Source organism: Marmota flaviventris, chromosome 10 (genome assembly GCF_047511675.1).
Source record: "Marmota flaviventris isolate mMarFla1 chromosome 10, mMarFla1.hap1, whole genome shotgun sequence".
Taxonomy (NCBI): domain Eukaryota; kingdom Metazoa; phylum Chordata; class Mammalia; order Rodentia; family Sciuridae; genus Marmota; species Marmota flaviventris.
Genome location: NC_092507.1, coordinates 87,349,663 through 87,368,117, shown reverse-complemented (window position 1 = coordinate 87,368,117; position 18,455 = coordinate 87,349,663). Strand labels below are relative to the sequence as shown.

General features: G+C 32.5%; 1 protein-coding gene across 1 annotated transcript in view; it reads left to right on the top strand.

The window, feature by feature from the left end:
- The window catches only part of LOC114081411 (rho GTPase-activating protein 29-like), a 59,540-nt gene that overhangs the window by 17,771 nt on the left and 23,314 nt on the right, over positions 1-18,455 (top strand). Inside the window, 10 exon segments of the mRNA XM_071618630.1 lie at positions 1,787-1,883; positions 2,195-2,252; positions 4,953-5,001; positions 5,283-5,420; positions 6,886-6,950; positions 7,361-7,471; positions 7,575-7,655; positions 7,842-8,000; positions 8,002-8,031; positions 8,784-8,921. Coding sequence (XP_071474731.1) covers positions 1,787-1,883; positions 2,195-2,252; positions 4,953-5,001; positions 5,283-5,420; positions 6,886-6,950; positions 7,361-7,471; positions 7,575-7,655; positions 7,842-8,000; positions 8,002-8,031; positions 8,784-8,921 — 926 coding nt within the window.

Sequence of the window (18,455 nt, the reverse complement as noted above, 5' to 3'; positions counted from 1 at the left end):
TAAGTTACCATGGTGTTTCTTGTCTGTCAGGGATTACTGTCTTTTATTGTCTTGAAAAATGTTGCTTCTTAAATTTTATATAGGTTTTTTTTTTTCAGTTATTTCATGCATAATTATAACCTGTTTCTTGGTCAGAACAGAAGTCTTAAGAGTGTTTTAAAAATGATTTGCAATGATTCTTAGTTTTTCTTTTTGTTGATATTAGGGATATTTAGAAGAATATGATGAACTGTGTGGACACCCCACCCCCGCCCCAATCTACGAAGATTTATACATGTAAAATCTGATTGTAATCTCATGGAGTTTATAGGCTAAAGGTTTAATTCATCCAAATCTAGTAGTACTTGCTTTCCAACTCTGTTTGCATATTAGAATCACTTGGGAGAGCTTTTGGAAAAATATCTGTGCATTAACTCCAGACCTTTTTTTTTTTTTTTGTACCAGGGATTGAACCAAGAGGTACTTAACCACTGAGCCAGATCCCCAGCCCTTTTTCATATTTTAGTTAGAGACAGAGTCTCACTAAATTGTTTATGACTTCACTCAGTTTCTGAGTCTGGCTTTGAACTCAGGATCCTCCGACCTTAGCCTTTGAAGCCACTGGGAGTATAGACATGCACCCCTGAGCCCGGCTACTATAGACTTCTCAAATCTGAATCTTTGGTGATGGGGCTGATTTTGTTTTTAAGACTCCTCATTCAATATTTAAAATGATTGGTAAAGCAGAGGATGGCTTCTTTTCCACATGGTTTCTCTACCTGCACCTTATTGGTGGTATACTAGAGAAGGTGGGTAATAAGGAATCATTTGCTCCTTATTACCAGCCTGAATAGCATGGTTTATTTACTTCAAGGAAAAAAGCCAATTCCATCTTCAGATTTTGTCTTAGTAAATTGTATTTGGGCTTTTATCAAGGGTGCGTACAGAAGTTAAAAGAAGGGGCTGGGGATGTGGCTCATGCGGTAGCGCGCTCTCCTGGCATGCGTGTGGCCCGGGTTTGATTCTCAGCACCACATACAAACAAAGATGTTGTGTCTGCCGAAAACTAAAAAATAAATAATAAAACTCACTCTCTCTCTCTCTCTCTCTCTCTCTCTCTCTCTCTTTTAAAAAAAAATTAAAAGAAACCCTTTTAGTTGTTTCATGATTTGCATTAAAAAATAAAAAAGTCTCTATTATAAACAAAAGACAGCTATATGTCAATTAACATAGATCTCAGGTCCCAAGATCCTATTATGAGCAATAATACTATGAATAAATATGAATTTAAATTCTCTATAAAGAACTGGATTTTTAAAAAATATGATATGTTGTATTATAGGTTTTATATATATATGCATATAAAATTTTAGTTATTGGTGGTTCATAGTAAATATGTGCTTCCTATTGATTTCCATGAGCCACAATGTCTTCAACAGTTTTTTTAAAACACCAGAGAACAGTAAGCAAGAGAAAATAGTGCAGAACATTCTTCATGAAGAGGTCTGGTGTAACGGACTCCAACTCCAAAACAGATTGATTTCACATTAAGTTACTTTTTATATGTGTAAAATTATGTAAATCATGGAGTAGGGAATTTGGAATGCCAACTACTTTCATGCAAACTGATATTTTATGATTTTCTTAATAAATAACTGAATATCCTATTGGTTTTGTATATTAACCCTTTCAATTTCTGAATCTTTTAATGTAGTAATGGTAAATTTTTAAAGTACTAAATGATTTTGTATGAATCTAGTTTCAAATATTTTCTCCATCATTTATTGTAACCAACCTTTCCTTATAGCTGTGAATTTTACAGAAGTTAATGAAGACAACAAAAATAATCTACTCCAAGAAGTATTTTCTTCTGTTGAAACTTTGACATTTACCTTTGGGGATATGTAAGTAGAGGACTGTCATTTAAATGTACTTGGCTGAAGTGTGTTTAAGTACATTGGGTGTAGAAGTCATAGAAAGTAAAGTATTAACTATTATAACATACTATCACAACTTTGAAAAAGCCATATTTCATATTACTATATTGATGTATTTGGAGGTGTCTTTATAGCTATTTAGAAGCAACCTTCACTTGCAAGTTCATTTGCAAGTTCTCAGGTTCTTACTTAAAACAGATTGTCCTAGAATACATGATTGTAAAGCCTGTGACAAAGAAGCATAATGGTATGCTTTTTTTTTTAACCTCCCTGGATAGCTTTGCAAACTTCCTTATGGGACATGTACACAGACTGCCTGTTTCTCTGGAAAATAAGGTAGGCTAAGTTTATGTGAAAGTGAAACCTTTAATGTTTTTAACTAAGTAATTTATTTCCTAATCTTAATCTCAGAATTACTTTCATAGCGAAGTTTATAAATTACCACATTATGGCATGAAAACCAGACCAATTCATTTAAAATATGATAATATGATGAGTTTCTGAAGCAGTAATTTGATAATACTTTTTAAGTGGACTGAACTATTAAAAAAGTATGCCTGATATTTTATAACATAAAATGAATCCATATGGTATAGATCTGAAATATTAGAAGGGATTTTTAACCTTTTTTCCCTACTGACTTTGCCATAGACCTTGAGACTGGTGAAACTTGAAAAAAAAAAAAAAAAGAAAAATGGAAAAAGTAAGGAGGGTGGTAATATCACATACTATACAATTTTTTGTTTGTTTGTTTCTTTTGGCTAGGAAACACTTGTTAACCCTGTATATCTTAATTCTCCCTACCAGCATCCCTAGGTTTAGGGTTATGATTTCTAATTGGAAGAAAAATTTCTTTGGAATAATAAAGTGTCTGGAATGTATGGAGAATGTTGCCTTAAAGATTTATAATAGTAGGAATATTTTAAGTTTACTGATTTTTTTTCACTTAATCATATTTAAACATACTCCCTCAGAGACATGTGTTGATAATTCCTGTTAAGATGATCAGATCCATTAGTGACACCCTGTCTCAAAATTTAAAAAAGGACTGGAGATGTGGCTCAGTGGTTAAGCACCTTTGGGTTTAACCCCTGTTACCAAAAAAAAAAAAAAAAAATTTTGATCAGATCCAAAAAGGATTTCAACAAATGTACCAGGTACTTGTATTATATCAGAATAATATAAAAACTTAAGCTAGTGTAGTGGCACATGCCTGTAATCCCAGCAATTCAGGAGGCTGAGGCAGGAGGAGCACAAGTTCAAAGCCAGCCTCAGTAATTTAGCAAGAATATGTATCAAAATAAAATAAAAAATAAAAAGGGCTGCTGGGTGCAGTGGCACATGCCTGTAATCCCAGTGGCTTGTGAGGCAGGAGGATTGTGAGTTCAAGCGAGCCTCAGCAACTTAGCAAGGCCCTAAGCAACTCAGTGAGACCCTTATATAAATAAAATACAAAAAAGGGCTGGGGTTCAGTGGTTAAGTGCCCCCCCTGAGTTTAACCCTCAGTACCAAAAAATAAAATTAAACAAAAAACTAAAAGAGCTGGGGATCTGTCTCAGTGGTTGAGTACCACAGGTTCAATCGCTGGTACCTCCAACACCCCCAAAAGAAAACCTTAAGATGTTTCTTAAAATGAGACAAAATATGAACATGACTACTTAAGGTATTTGGAACATGCATTATAATATTGCAAAAAAATTAGGACTATTTCTACAATCACTCATTGATAAACAGAGAATAAGGAAGAATCTTAAAATTGTTAAATATTTTACTGTTTTTCAGTTTTTTTCCTCAATTTTGCCTTTTAAAATTATAACTGATTCTTCAGAAAGTAATAAAACATTTTATATGTGTAGCAGAGCTGTGCCCAATTTAAATTTTAGATATGAATCGTATTTCCTATTCCTGCTTCTTTAGACACATACTATACTGACCTTTAATAGAAAAATACTTTTCCCCTTTTTAAAAAATGTTATTCCTTTTTAAATTTTTAATTTTCCCTAGAGATTAAGATTAAAAAACTCATGATATAATCCTAATAATAACATTACTTTTTTTGATGAAGATTTTTAAAAAATAAAAAATAATAGCTGCAATTCATTTTAATAGTGCTTACTATGTTCTCTCTACTGTGCTAATAACATTACGTCATCTTAATTCTTAAAACAGCCTTATGAATATAGTGTTCTTATCCTCTTTTTACAGAAGGGCAAACTAACCTTAGGTGAGTTTAAATGAGTAACCCTATGTCATAGAGTGAATAACAGAGCTGGACTTTAGACCTAGGTCTTTTTGATCCCTTTTGCATTGAATCCCTATATGCCTTGTATTGCCCAACCAAGTAGATCAAATGTGTTTAAGATTTAACAATTTTGATAGATGTTGCTTTCTAGCCCTGCTAATGGTAGCCACTAGTCACATCTTCTTAGTCTATTAGATACTTTTAAAATGTTCAAGTAAGTAGCTGCAATGGTATATGGTATAACTATATGGTAGTTAATAGCTACCATATAGGATATTACATATATAAAACATTTGCATCTTTACAGAAAGTTCTGTGCTAAACTACCTAATAAACTTTCAAGAATATGCTTATCATATAATAAAATGGTAAAAGATGGCTGGATAGATCTATATCTTCTATTTAGATAGCAATCTATTTAGATCACTTCTTCTGTATCTTCTGTTTAAATAGATAGCAATATATTTAGATGACTTCTTTGACTTCCTAATATTTGGGGGATATGCAAAATTTAAAGTTTTGCATAGATTCATTTATATTAACTAATGCTGTTAGTAAATAATGAGATTGTTTATTCTTGGATCTTAAAAACTGCTGGGCAAAAAATCCATATAATTCTTAGAAAATGTTCTGGTATTTAAACAAACTTCTCAGGCTCTTTAAAAGGTTTTAAATACTTGAAATTCTTTAGTAGGAATTAATTCAAAGTAATGAATTAGGATAAAAATTTTCTGAAGTAGAGATTTGTTGTCTTTTGCACTAATCTTAAATTTGTTTTCTTCCATGTTGCAAAGTCTTTTGAAAACACATCTGTGGACTCAGTCAAGCCATCCAATGAACAAGGTAATACTCAATGTACTTATAATTTTTGTCAAAAAATTTTGCAGTTTCTTTCAATGAGTGTTTTGGATTACTTAATATCTTCTTGATTAATGTAACCTAGTGTACCTAGGGTACTCATTTTTAGTGCAAAATGACATATAAAGATAAAAATATATTGTAATTTGAGGCCATTTTATGTTTACGTTGTGTCCTGTAGTTATAAATTTGTCTGAATGCTGCTTTCTTTAAAATTATTATAGACCATGTTTAACAAATACTTACTCTGATATTTTTATTTTCAGGAAATTTTTCTCCTATAGAATTAGACAACGTGCTATTAAAAGACACTGACTGTATTGAATTGGCTTTCTCATATGCTAAAACATGGTCAAAATATACAAAAAACATAGTTTCATGGATTGAACAAAAGCTTAACTTGGGTGAGTTTTCTTTTGGAGCATCTGATTAACTTTGGAGTGTAAGAACTAAATTGTTTATGATCATTTTCTATAGACTGTAAGTATTATGATTACAGATTAGTTGTTTCATTGTAATAAATAAAATCATTGTTCATTTTCTCTTTCTGAGACTTTTCTTACACTAGATATACTTGTTCAATATTTACTATGGGTTGACCACTAGATCTAGAAGTCATATTCTAGTGGATGAAAAGAAATACAGACAGATAATATGGTAAAAGGAGATAAAAGCAATAAGAGATGTTTAAGCAGAAGGCAGTGAAAGCTTAAAAGAAACATTCCCCCGTCCCCCCATGCTGGGGATTGAGCCCAGCACATCAGGTATGCTAGGTAAGCACACTATACTCTACCACAACTGAGCTACATTCCCAGCTCAAAGAAACACCTTAAAAGCTAATATTGGCCTAGAGTTTTACAGCTGAAAAAATGTTTTCATAGGAATTATCTCATTTAGTCCTACAAAACTGTGGGAAGTAGGCAAAACAAGAATTCTTAGCCCCATTTACAGATAAGATAAACAAGTGATTTTCCTAAGATCATATAGCAGATTCAGTCATATAGCATAACTGGAAGAAAATAGAATTTAGCAAAGCCTTTCCACTATATAATTTGTTTTTAATAGGGAATGCTAATTAGAATCTCTCCAATAGCTTTAAAAAGGGATAGTACAAAGGCCTAGGTTCCATTTCTCAGAGAGCTGAAGTCCAGTCCAGTATATTTTGAAAAACTTTCCCAGTTGATTCTGATGAACACTTAAAATTAAGAATGAGGGGCTGAGGTTATGGCTCAGTGGTAGAGCACTTGCCTAGTATGTGTGAGACACTGGGTACAATCCCTGGCACCACATAAAAAACATAAAAACAAATAAAATAAAGATACTGTGTCCATCAAAACTTTTAAAAAAAAAGTTAAGAATGGCTGCATTTTATCAAGATGCACTCATTAGTATGTGTCATCATTTTTTCTCTTCTTATTTTTTGGGGGCACCAGGGATTGAACCCAGAGATACTCAACTACTGAGCCTCATTCCCAGCCCCTTTTTATTTATTTATTTATTATTTAAAAAATATTTTAGTTGTACATAATAACTTTATTTCATTTATTTATTTTTCTATGTGGTGCTGAGTATTGAACCCAGTGGCACACACATGCTAGGCAAGTGCTCTACCACTGAGCCACAACCTTAGCTCCCCTTTTTAATACTTTGAGTCAGGATCTTGCTAAGTTGCTTAGGACTTTCCTAAATTGCTGAAGTTGGCTTTGAATTTGGAAATCCTCCTGCCTCAGCCTCCCGAGCTGCTGGGATTACAGGCATATACCATCATGCCCAGCTTGTAATCTTTTCAATTGGGGAATTACAAATAGAGTATGGAATGGAAAAAAATTAGTTAATTTTGCCTTCTGATACCTTTTTTAATCTTTCCAGAATTGGAATCCACCAGAAATATTATAAAGTTGGCAGAAGCAACTACAACTAACATTGGACTAGAGGTAAGTGTTCTGTGAATTTCTAGGGTTCTATTTACAAGTGACTAGTCAGATGACTCCAAAATAGTGCCTTGTAAAATCAGAAAATTTCAGTTACTAGAGGAAAGAACTTAATTGCTAGTCTTTTTATAGACAAATAAAATCCTTTTAAATTTATATGGCTGTGAATTATGAAAAAACTAGGAAATTCACAATTGTATACAAATATTGATTATCATGATGGCTGCTAATTTTCTAATTTATAATTAAAATTAACTTTCTTTATATTTTTCTTATAAATGTATTCATGAATAGTCATTTTTCTGGGAGAAAAAAATCTCAACTTAAGTTTCTCTGTTTTAAGAATAATGTGTGCATTTGGAATTCTAGTGCCATTTCTATTGTATAATTTACTTCTTAATTTTAAATTCTAGGAGTTTATGCCACTACAGTCTGTGTTTACCAGTGTTCTTCTTAATGATGTAAAGAATAGTCTCATTTTAGAACAAAGAATTGCAGCTCTCCAAGCCAATGAATTTGTACAGGTAAAATTTATTTATTTATATAATGCATGATTTTTTTAAAAAGTAGCATATCTTTAGACAACAACCTTTTTCTTTGTCTTTTTAAAAAAAATATCCTTGACAGCCTCTACTGGGGAGGAAAAATAAAATAGAAAAGCAAAGGAAAGAAATAAAAGAACTTTGGAAACAGGAACAAAATAAAATGGTTAGTATTTTACTGGAGTTTCATGTACCTATTTGTGAGCATCTAAAAAATCATCTATATTATATAACCATTAACCTTACTCTAGTTTTCTAAAGTACTGCTTAGCTATCTTCCTGAATTGCTAAAGAAACTTGTATAGTAGGGTTTCTTTCAAATTCTATGTTTAATATACTCTTTTCTGCATAGCTCAAAACAGAAACTGCTCTCAAAAAGGCAAAATTGTTATGCATGCAACGTCAAGATGAATATGAAAAAGCAAAATATTCTGTGTTTTGTGCAGAGAAGGAGCATCAGTGCTCATGTGGTGGATTAGCAAAAAATCCCAACAAGCAACTAGAAAAAAAATCGCAGGTTGGAAGCAGAAGCACTTCAAAAAGTAATATTTTTTTTTTTGTTATTTGAAAGCTCAATTAGCAATAATATGCAAAGGGTTTGAGTTTAAACTTGTAATATGTGTTGGGATTATCTAGGAGGCTTATTCAAGCAGCCTGCTTGGCCCACCTTAAAGTTGAGGATTGAGTAGGTCAAGGGTGAGACCCAAATAACCTATTTCTAACAAGTTCCCCGGTGATGCTGGTGGAGATCCACACTTTGAGAATGACTATGCTAAGAGACTTAAGAATTTGGGGTTTTTATTTGTAAAAAAGTATTTTAAAGCAGTAGTTTAATATATTTTACTTGATTTTTCAAAAAGTTCCCCTTTTAGGCAAGTGTGTATATTGTATGTGTTCTAATTCCAGCACCTACTAGCAAGTATAAACTAAAATTTTGTTTTATTTATGAAATATAGTTTGATAAACAAATTATGTGAGATAAACAGTAAATAAATTTAGAAAACACTATTTTAAATAGAAGTGATCACTTTATAGACAGACAATATACTAATTGTAAATTATGCTTAAATATTCATTAAAGCCAAGTACACTTGAGTCACTCACCAGAATGATTATTATTTGGTATATTTAGAAGTATTCCATTTAAAATATTGATAGACTGTTTCAAAATTTTCATGAATAAAAGGCTTCTCAGTTATTTAAATTCAACTTTTCTACAATAAGTATATATTTTAAAATATAAATTTTGGTGATCAGTGTTATTTTTTGCTTTTTTTCTCTGATATTCCTGAAGGTAAAAGCAGCAAACGAACTCTACAACGTTTGTGTAACAAATGTTGAAAAAAGACAAAATGATCTAGAAAACACCAAAAGAGAAATTTTAACACAACTCAGGACACTTGTTTTCCAGTGTGATCTTATCCTTAAAGCTGTAAGTGATTTCTTCAGTATTTTTGAAGGCAAGAGGGGAGAAAAAAGTCTTCTTATCTGCAGAAGGGAGAGGGATGCCTGATAAAATTGATTCTTATGATTTGAGAATAGAACATATTTGAAGATTGGCTTTCAATTTTCATTAGTGACATAGTTTGATTTATTTTTGATCTGTCTCCCTTCCATGTCCCCTAGATTCATGATTCGCTTGGTTAAAACTGAACTGTGAGAGTTTGAAATTGCCTCTAAATCATTGTCTTTTTGCCTTGGTTGATAAATTTGATTTTACCTTGCAACTTCTGTCAGCTGAGTGACAGAAGAGAGATCTATTCTTCAAAATTTGAGTAAACTAAATATTAAAATTGAACCCAGTGACATATTTGAAGACAAAGCATTCAGGCTGCATTTGTTTTCATTACCTCTTTAAAATGTTTTTTTTTTTTTGTAAAATATTTACATATCCAAAACTTCCTTGGTGTACAGTTTATAAGTTTTAACATACATATAAATTTGTGTGATCATCACCATGGTCAAGATTTGAAACAATTTCATCACTTCAAAGATATTATTTTGCTGGGCACTGTATTGTGTAACTGTAATCCCAGTGACTCAGGAGGCTGAGGCAGAAGGATAGCAAGTTCAAGGCCAACCTGGGCAACTTATCGAGGTCCTAAGCAACTTAATGAGACCCTGTCTCAAAATAAAAAGGCTGGTGATGTAGCTCAGTGGTAAAGTGCTCCTGGTTTCAATCCCCAGTTTAAAAAAATACACACACACACACACATACATACACATATACATATGGCACACACCTGCCATACCAGCAACTCAGAAGGCCAAGCCAGGAGGATCTCCAAGCTCAAGGCTAGCCTGGGCAACTTAATGAGAACCTATCTCAAAATAAATGGGCTTAGAAAGTATATAGCTCAGTGGTAGAATCTGTGCCTATCATGTTCAAGAAAGATCCTGGTGGGTTCAATCCCCAGTGCCACAAAAATAAAAAAGTTATTTCATGCTATACCTTTGTAGTCAAACTCTCCACCTTGCCCTAACTTCTGGCAAGTACTGTTGTGTTCTCCATCTCATTACTTTCATGTCTTTCAGAATGTCATATAAATGTAATCATATAGTAGGTAACCTTTGGAAATAGGCTTTTACATGGCCTGATGCCTTTGAGATTCATTAATGTTATTCATGTATCAATAGTCCATTTCTTTGTATTGCTGAGTGGTAGTCCATTATATGACTATACCACAGTGTTTATCCATTTACCAGTTGGACATTTATGTTGTTTCTAGTTTGGGGTAATTATGAATAGAGCTACAAGAATATATATTTACAGGCTTTTGATGACTATGTTTTCTTTATTTTAAATAACCTAGGAGTGGGTTTATGGTTGGTATGCTAAATGCATGTTTAATTTAATAAGAGCTGCCAAACTATTTTCCAGAATGGCTGTAATCCAGTGGTACATGAGAATTTCAGTTATTCTGTGTCCTTGACATTTGTCAGTTCCTTAAAAAAATTTTTTAAGTGTTCTAATAGATGGGTAGTGTTATCTAATCGTGGCTTCAATTTGTTTCCAGAATGACTAGTGATATTATTTTTTTTGTGTGGTTCTGGGGATTGAACCCAGGGCTTTGTGCATGTGAGGCAAACACTCTACCAACTGAACTATATTATTCCTAGCCTGAAATTAAAAATTTTTAAAGGGCTTATTTGTAATCTGTATTTTGCCTATCTTTAGGTTTTTGTCGCGTTGTTTGTTTTCTTATTGTTGAGCTTGAATGCAGTTTCTCCCATTTACAGCTTCTCTTTATATTTTTAGTATTGTCTTTCAATGAGCAAAATGTTTTAATTTGTATGGAGTCTAGCTTATTATTTTCTTCTTTTATGGGTCATGTTTTTGATGTTATATCTAAGGATAAGGATACTTCCTTCATCTAACCCAAGGTCACAAAGTTTTCTCCTGAAAGTTTTATTATTTATTTATTTGAACTGTGGATTAAATCCAGGGGCTCTTTACCACTGAGCTACATTCCCAGTCTTTTTATTTTGAAACAGGGATCTCACTAAGTTACTGAGGCTAGCCTCAAACTTGCAAGGCTCCTCCTGTCTGAGCCTCCTGAGTTGCTGGGATTACAGACATACACCATGGTTCCTGACAAAGTTGTGTAATTTTTCATTTATATATATGATCCAATTGAGTTACTTTTTTCATTTTTTTAAATTGGAGCTTTATAACTGTACATATGGTGGGATTTGTGGTTGCATATTCAGAGATGCATACAGTATAACAAAATAATTTGGCAATGTTGTTCCCTACTAATTACCTTTTCCCTTCTCTCTTCCCTTCCCCTGATCCCCTTTCTCCACTGATTTCCTTTCTATTTTCATAAGAGGTGTAGATTGAGGTTTGATTTTTAGCATATAGGTGTTATATTAAAATTATACCTGTAGAATTTCAACTTACGGAAGTGATTGAGTACCAACACAGAGAGGTCAATGCCACTGATATAAGAATTTATTGCTTACATTTTCTGAGATGGCGATTTATCATAGCAGGTTTGGCAGGCAGATGCAGGAGTGAAAGGAAAGTTGAGTTAGAATCTTTATTGGGGTTTCCTCAGGAGAGGCAAAGTGGGTAAAGTAACAGTTTAGAATTGGCTAGTTTGAATAATTCCGGTGGGCTTTGGGACACAGGAATGGTCTCTAGTTTCTTGTTATCTGGCCTTGGGATGATACAGGGTCAGAGGAAATAGTTGGCTTGAGGTAAGAGTTAGATCGGGAGTTGATTGGGCTACAAATTTGGGACTTCTTGGTTTGTGTGAAGTATGTGATCCCAGCTGAGCCCCTGGCTATTTTAAGAGTTGTCTAGCCCAAGGAGGCAGTTTCTCCCTGGCCAGTATTCTTTTCTCTTTTTGAGACATTAAAATATCATATAATACAGAAAATATAAAACATGGTTAATATAGATGTCTACTTGTTCTGATACCATTAGTTGAAAACACTGTGCCATTTTCTTTAAATTGCCTTTGTACCTGTTTAAAAAGATCACTCGACCGCATTTGTGTGTGTCTGTTTCTGAATTCTCTACTTTATTCAATTAATGTATTTGTTTATCCTTTTGCCCAAACCCCAATATCTTGATTCAGTTGCTTTATACCAAGTCTTTTTATTAATATTTATTTTTTAGTTTTTGGTGGACATAATATCTTTATTTTATATTTATGTGGTGCTGAGGATCGAACCCAGTGCCTCATGCATACTAGATGAGCACTCTACCACTGAGCCACAACCCTAGCCCCAAGTCTTCTTTTTTTTATGTATATCTTTATTTTATTTATTTATTTATTTTTATGTGGTGCTGAGGATCAACCCCAGTGCCTCACGCATGAGGGGCAAGTGCTCAACCACTGAGCTACAACCCCAGCCCCACATATACCAAATCTTAAAACCAGGTAATTGGAGTCTTCCACTTTCCTTCTTTTTCAGAATTGGTTTTGTTTAAAATTCTTTACTTTCTATTAAAATCTTAGAATCAACTTGTGTTTATCTACAGAAAAACCTTGGTAACATTTTTATTGAAGTTGTTATTAATTCTTAGATGATATTATGGAGAATTGATTGTATATTTAGCATCCTTTTAAATCCATGAACACTATATATTTTTCCACTTATTTAGGCTATTGATTTTTTTAAATCAGCATTTTGTAGTTTTCAACATAAAAATCTTTTACAGATTTTGTTAAATTTAAATCCGTTTATGTGTTATTGTGAATGAATTGTGTACACATACACTTGCAAGTTCCAGCTTAATAACATTTGGAAATACAATTAATTTTTTTATATTGATCTTATTACTTGCAACCTTGATAAACTTGTTTTAGGAGTTGTGTAGATTCTTGGGGTTTTCTACATAGAAAATCACATTATCTGCAAATAAGAACAGTTTTATATTTTCCTTTCCAGTGTGTACTTCTTCTGTTATTTTTCTTTTTTAAATATTTTTTATGTCTTTATTTTATTTATTTATTTTATGTGTGGTGCTGAGAATTGAACCCAGCACCCTGCATGTGCTAGGTGAGCACTCTAATGCTGAGCCAGAATCCAAGGCCTCATTTTTTTTTCTTATTGCACTAGATGGGGCTCCCTGTTGAATGGGGTCCCACTGTCAAATAAGAGAGGTAAGAGATGACATCCTTGTCTTATTCTCGATTAGGGGGAAAATATTAAGTCTTTCACCATTAAATATGATGATACCTGTAAGATACTTGAAGATATCCTTCAATCTGATTAAGAAATTTCTCTGTTTGCTAGTCTGCTGAGAGTTTTATCATTAATAAGTGTTTGAATTTATAAAATATTTTTCTATATCATTTGATATAATCATGTGGTCTATCTTCTTTCGCCCATTAATGTGGTAAATTAAATTGTTATTTGAGTGTTGATCTTACCTTGGGATTAGCTCCTCTTGTTTGTGATGTATTATTCCTCTTATATATAGCTGGATTCACTTACTAATATCTTATTATATTAAAAGATATTAAAATATATTGTTATATCTTTTTTCTTTTTAAAAATTTGTTCTAATTAATTATACATGACAGTAGAATGCAATTTGACACATTATATATAAGTGGAGTATAACTTCTCATTCTTATGGTTGTACATGATGTAGAATCACACTGGTTGTGTAGTCATATATGCACATAGGGTAATAATGTCCAATTCATTTTATGGTTCTTCCTACCCTCATACCTCCTCCCCTCCTTGCACTCCACTTTACCTAAAGTAACTCTCTTCTTCCCTAGCTCCCTCCCCTTATTGTGAATTAGCATCACATATCAGAGAAAATATTTGGTCTTTGGCTTTGTGGGATTGGCTTATTTCACTTAGCATGATATTCTCCAGTTCCATCCATTTACCAGGAAATACCATCATTTTATTCTTTAAGTCTGAGTAATAGTCCATTGTATATTATATACCACATTTTCTTTATCCATTCATCTGTTGAACCAACCTAGGTTGGTTCCATAGTTTAGCTACTGTGAGTTGAGATGCTATAAACATGAATGTGGCTGCATCACTATAGTATGCTGATTTTAAGTCCTTTGAGTATAAACCGAGGAGTGGGATAACTGGGTCAAATGGTGGTTCCATTGCACATTTTCTGAGGAATCTCCATACTACTTTCCAGAATGGTTGCCAATTTGCAGTCCCACTGGCAATGTATGAGTATACCTTTTTCCCACATTCTCACCAACATTTATTGTTGCTTGTATTTTTTTTAGTTATAGGTAGACTTAATACCTTTATTTTATTCATTTATTTATGTGGTGCTGAGACTTGAACCCAGTGGCCCCCACTTCCGCATGCAAGGCAAACACTCTACCACTGAACCATAACCCCAGCCCATATTGTTGCTTGTATTCTTGATAATTGTCATTCTGATTAGAATGAGATGAAATCTTAAGAGTAAATTTTTTATTGATTTTTTAAAAACATAAATGACAGCAGAATGTAGTAGTTTTGATTTGCATTTCTCTAATTGCTAGAGATGTTGAACATTTTTTCATATATTTGTTGATCCATTGTATTTATTTTTCTGTAAGGTGTCTGTTCAGTTCCTTAGTCCATTTATTGATTGGGTTATTTGGTTTTTTGGTGTTAAGTTTTGTTTCTTTTTTTTAAATTTTTTTTTAATTGTCAATGGGCCTTTATTTTATTTATTTATACGCGGTGCTGAGAATCGAACCCAGTGCCTCACACCTTTAAGGCAAGTAAGTACTCTACCAATGAGCCACAACCCTAGCCCCTGGTGTTAAGTTTTTTGAGTTCTTACATACGTGGAGATGAATTGTCTCTCTGAGATACGTTGTTATCCTTTTTTGTTTGGTTTTAGTGTAGGGTAATTCCTGTTTCATAAAATAAATGAGTTGAGAATTGTTCCCTCCTGTTCTGTTTTCTAAAAGAGTTTGTATTAAATACGTGTTATTTCCTGTTTGGTACTATTCCCTGGTGAAAGTATCTGGGCTTGGGATTTTTTTTTTAGGAAGGTTTTTTTTTTTTAACTACATATTCAACTTCTGTTGATAAAATACTATTCAAGTTAATTATTTTTTTCTTAGGTGAATTTTGGTAGTTTGTGACTTACCTGGAATTGGGCCTTATCATCTTAAATTGCTGAATTTATGTGCATAGGTTGTTTCCTTATCCTCTTATTGTCTCTGTAAGTTGTAGTGATCTCTTCTCTTTTGTTTCTGATGTAGATCATTTGTATCTGCTCTTCTTATCTCCCCTCTTATGCACTGGCAGGTTTTTCTGTCTGGTTAATCTGGCTCCACGTTTATAAACTTTATTTATATTTTAAAAAAATTGTTTTAAAAACAATTTTTATTTGCATTGATTTTTCTTTTAAGTTTTATTGATTTCTGATTTTTATTCTTTATTTCTGTTTGCTTTGGGTTTGTTTTACCTTTTTTTTTTTAAGTTTCTTAAAGATAGGAGCTACGTTGTTTACTGAGACCTGATTTTCTAGTAAAAATATTTAATGCTTTAACTTTTTCTATATCATTGTTTAACTGAATCTCATAAAATTTGAAATGTAATTTCCTATTTGTTTAGGTCAAAATATTTTCTAATTTTCCTTAAGACTTAATTTTCAGTGTAAGGATAATGTAAAGTTTGTTGTTTAATTTTTCAAGTAATTGAGGATTTCTCTCGATACTAATTTCCAGAAAAATCAGTACTTTTCTGATACTGATTTCCTGTTTAATTTCATTATGGTGGAAGAAATACTTTTCATGATTTCAATTCTTTTAACTTTGTTTTGGTTTGTTTTATGACTCAGGATTGAGTCAAGTACAAACAAAGATTAAAAAGTAGAAAAATCAATGAACTGAAAAAGGAAAAGAAAAATCAGTGAAATTAAAAACTGTTTCTTTTAAAAGATTAATAATAAATATTCCACATGTGTACTTGAAAAGAATGCACATTCTGTTGTTGACTGGAGTGTTTCATGAGTGTCAGTTCCTCTTGGTTTATAGTGTAATTTATTTCTTGTGTATTCTTGATTACTTTTAAATATATCTGTCCATCAATTGCTGAGAAAAGAGTTTGAAGACTTGAACATATTGTGTATTTTTAATTCCTTCAGTTTTTATGTATTTTGAGCTATGTTGTTGGTTATTTCCACATTAACAATGGTTATATGATCTTGATAAATCAATCCTTTTATCTTTATGAATTGTCTACTTGTCCTGATAAATTTCCTTGCTTTTTAGATTAATTTATGTAATATTGATAGAGTTATTTCAATTTTCTTTTGAAAGTGATATATCTTTTTCCATTTTTAACTTTATCATTGTATTTAAAGTAAGTTTGTTATATAAACTATAGTTAGTGTATATTTTCTTAAGTGCTTAGTCCATTTATATTTAATTTAAATATATGTTCATATGTAGGTCCTTTTAATTTCTTTCGGGTTTATACCTTGTGTTTCCTTAATCTATTTCCCTTTTGCTATCTTCTGTTGGTTGAATTGATAATTTTCTGGAACTACATTTTTTTAATTATACATTTAATTTAGTCATTTATCAGAATTGCATTTTAACTTAAAATGTGCATCTACATTTTGTCCTTTTAATTTATCTGTTGGGTTTTTATTATATCGTATTGTACACATATATACTTTAGTTGGTTATACTAGGAATTGCAGTATTTGTTTTTTTAATTGCTTTTATTTTTTAAATACATGACAGTGGAATGCATCACAATTCTTATTACACATACAGAACACAATTTTTCATATTTCTGTTTGTATATAAAGTATGTTCACACCACTTCATGTCTTCATATATGTACTTTGGATAATGATGTCCATCACATTCCACCATCATTGCTAACCCCATGCTTCCTCCCTTCCCCTCCCACCACTCTGCCCTATCTAGAGTTCATCTATTCCTCCCATGCTCCCTCTCCTACCCCACTATGAGTCAGTCACTTTATGTCAGAGAAAACATTTGCCATTTGTTTTTTGGGGGATTGGCTAACCTCATTTAGCATTATCTTCTCCAGCTGCATCAATTTACCTGAAAATGTCTTGATTTTATTCTCTTTTATTGCTGAGTAATATTCCATTGTGTATATATGCCACATTTTTTAATCCATTCATCTACTAAAGGGCATTTAGGTTGGTTCCACAGTTTATCTATTGTGAATTGTACTGCTATAAACACTGATGTGGCTGTGTCCCTGTAGTATGCTTTTTTAAGTCCTTTGGGTATAGACTGAGGAGAGGGATAGCTGAGTCAAATGGTGGTTCCATTCCAAGTTTTCCAAGGAATGCTTTCCATATTGGCTGCACCAATTTGCAGTCCCACCAACAATGTATTAGTGTGCCTTTTCCCCCACATCCTGGCCAATACTTATTGTTGTTTGTCTTCATAATAGCTGCCATTATAACTGGAGTGAGATGGTATCTTAGAGTAGTTTTGATTTAAGAATTGCAGTATTTTTATGTGAATATGATCCTCTGTATGTATGGATTCCACATCCACGGATTCAGAAAAAAAATCACATCTATACTGTAGAACATAAAAAGACTTTCTTTATATCATTCTCTAAACAATATAGTATAAGAACAATTTACATAGCATTTGCATTGTATTATATACTATAAGTGATCTACAAATATTTAAAGTATTTGGAGAGTATGCATAGATTATACACAAATCTATACCATTTTATATAAGGGGTTTGAGCATCTGAGATTTGGGTATCTGAGGGATATCCTTAAACCTTCCCAGATGGATACTGAGGGATAACTGTCTGTAATTTTTCACAGTTCGCTGAGAACTAATATTTTACCACTTCAGGTAGAATGTAGAAACCTTTCCACTATATAAGTCCCCTTAACCATTGAGGATTGTGGTTGATATGTGTTTTTACATTAAAGATCTCACCAGGCCATCTTATTTTTTTTGCTTAAAAGTCATATGTATTATAAAGAAGAGAAGGAAAGTAGTATATGATATTTGTCCAGATACTTTCCATTCTGTTTATTTCCCTTTCATTCCTATAGTTCCATCTTCTGTCTGGTAATGTTTTTCTTCTGTAAACAGAACTTCCCTTACCATTTCTTTCATAGCAAGTCTGCTGGTCACAATTTTTTAAATTATCCTTCATTTAAGAATACCTTCATGTTGTCCTTAATTCTAAAGAACATTTTCACTGTATATTGAGTTATAAATATACAATTCAGGTGTTATTTGTTCCCCTCACCACTTTAAAAATGTTGTTCCACTGCCTTCTGGCCTCTATGGTTTCTCAGAAGAAATCCATAGTCAGTTGTGTCATTGTTCCTTGTATGGTTTGTGTTGCTTTTCTTTGGCTGCTTCCAAGGTTTTTTTTTAGAGAGAGAATTTTTTTTTAATATTTATTTTTTAGTTTTCAGTAGACACAACATGGGTATTTTATTTTTATGTGATACTAAGGATCGAACCCAGCGCCCTGCGCATGCCAGGCAAGTGCG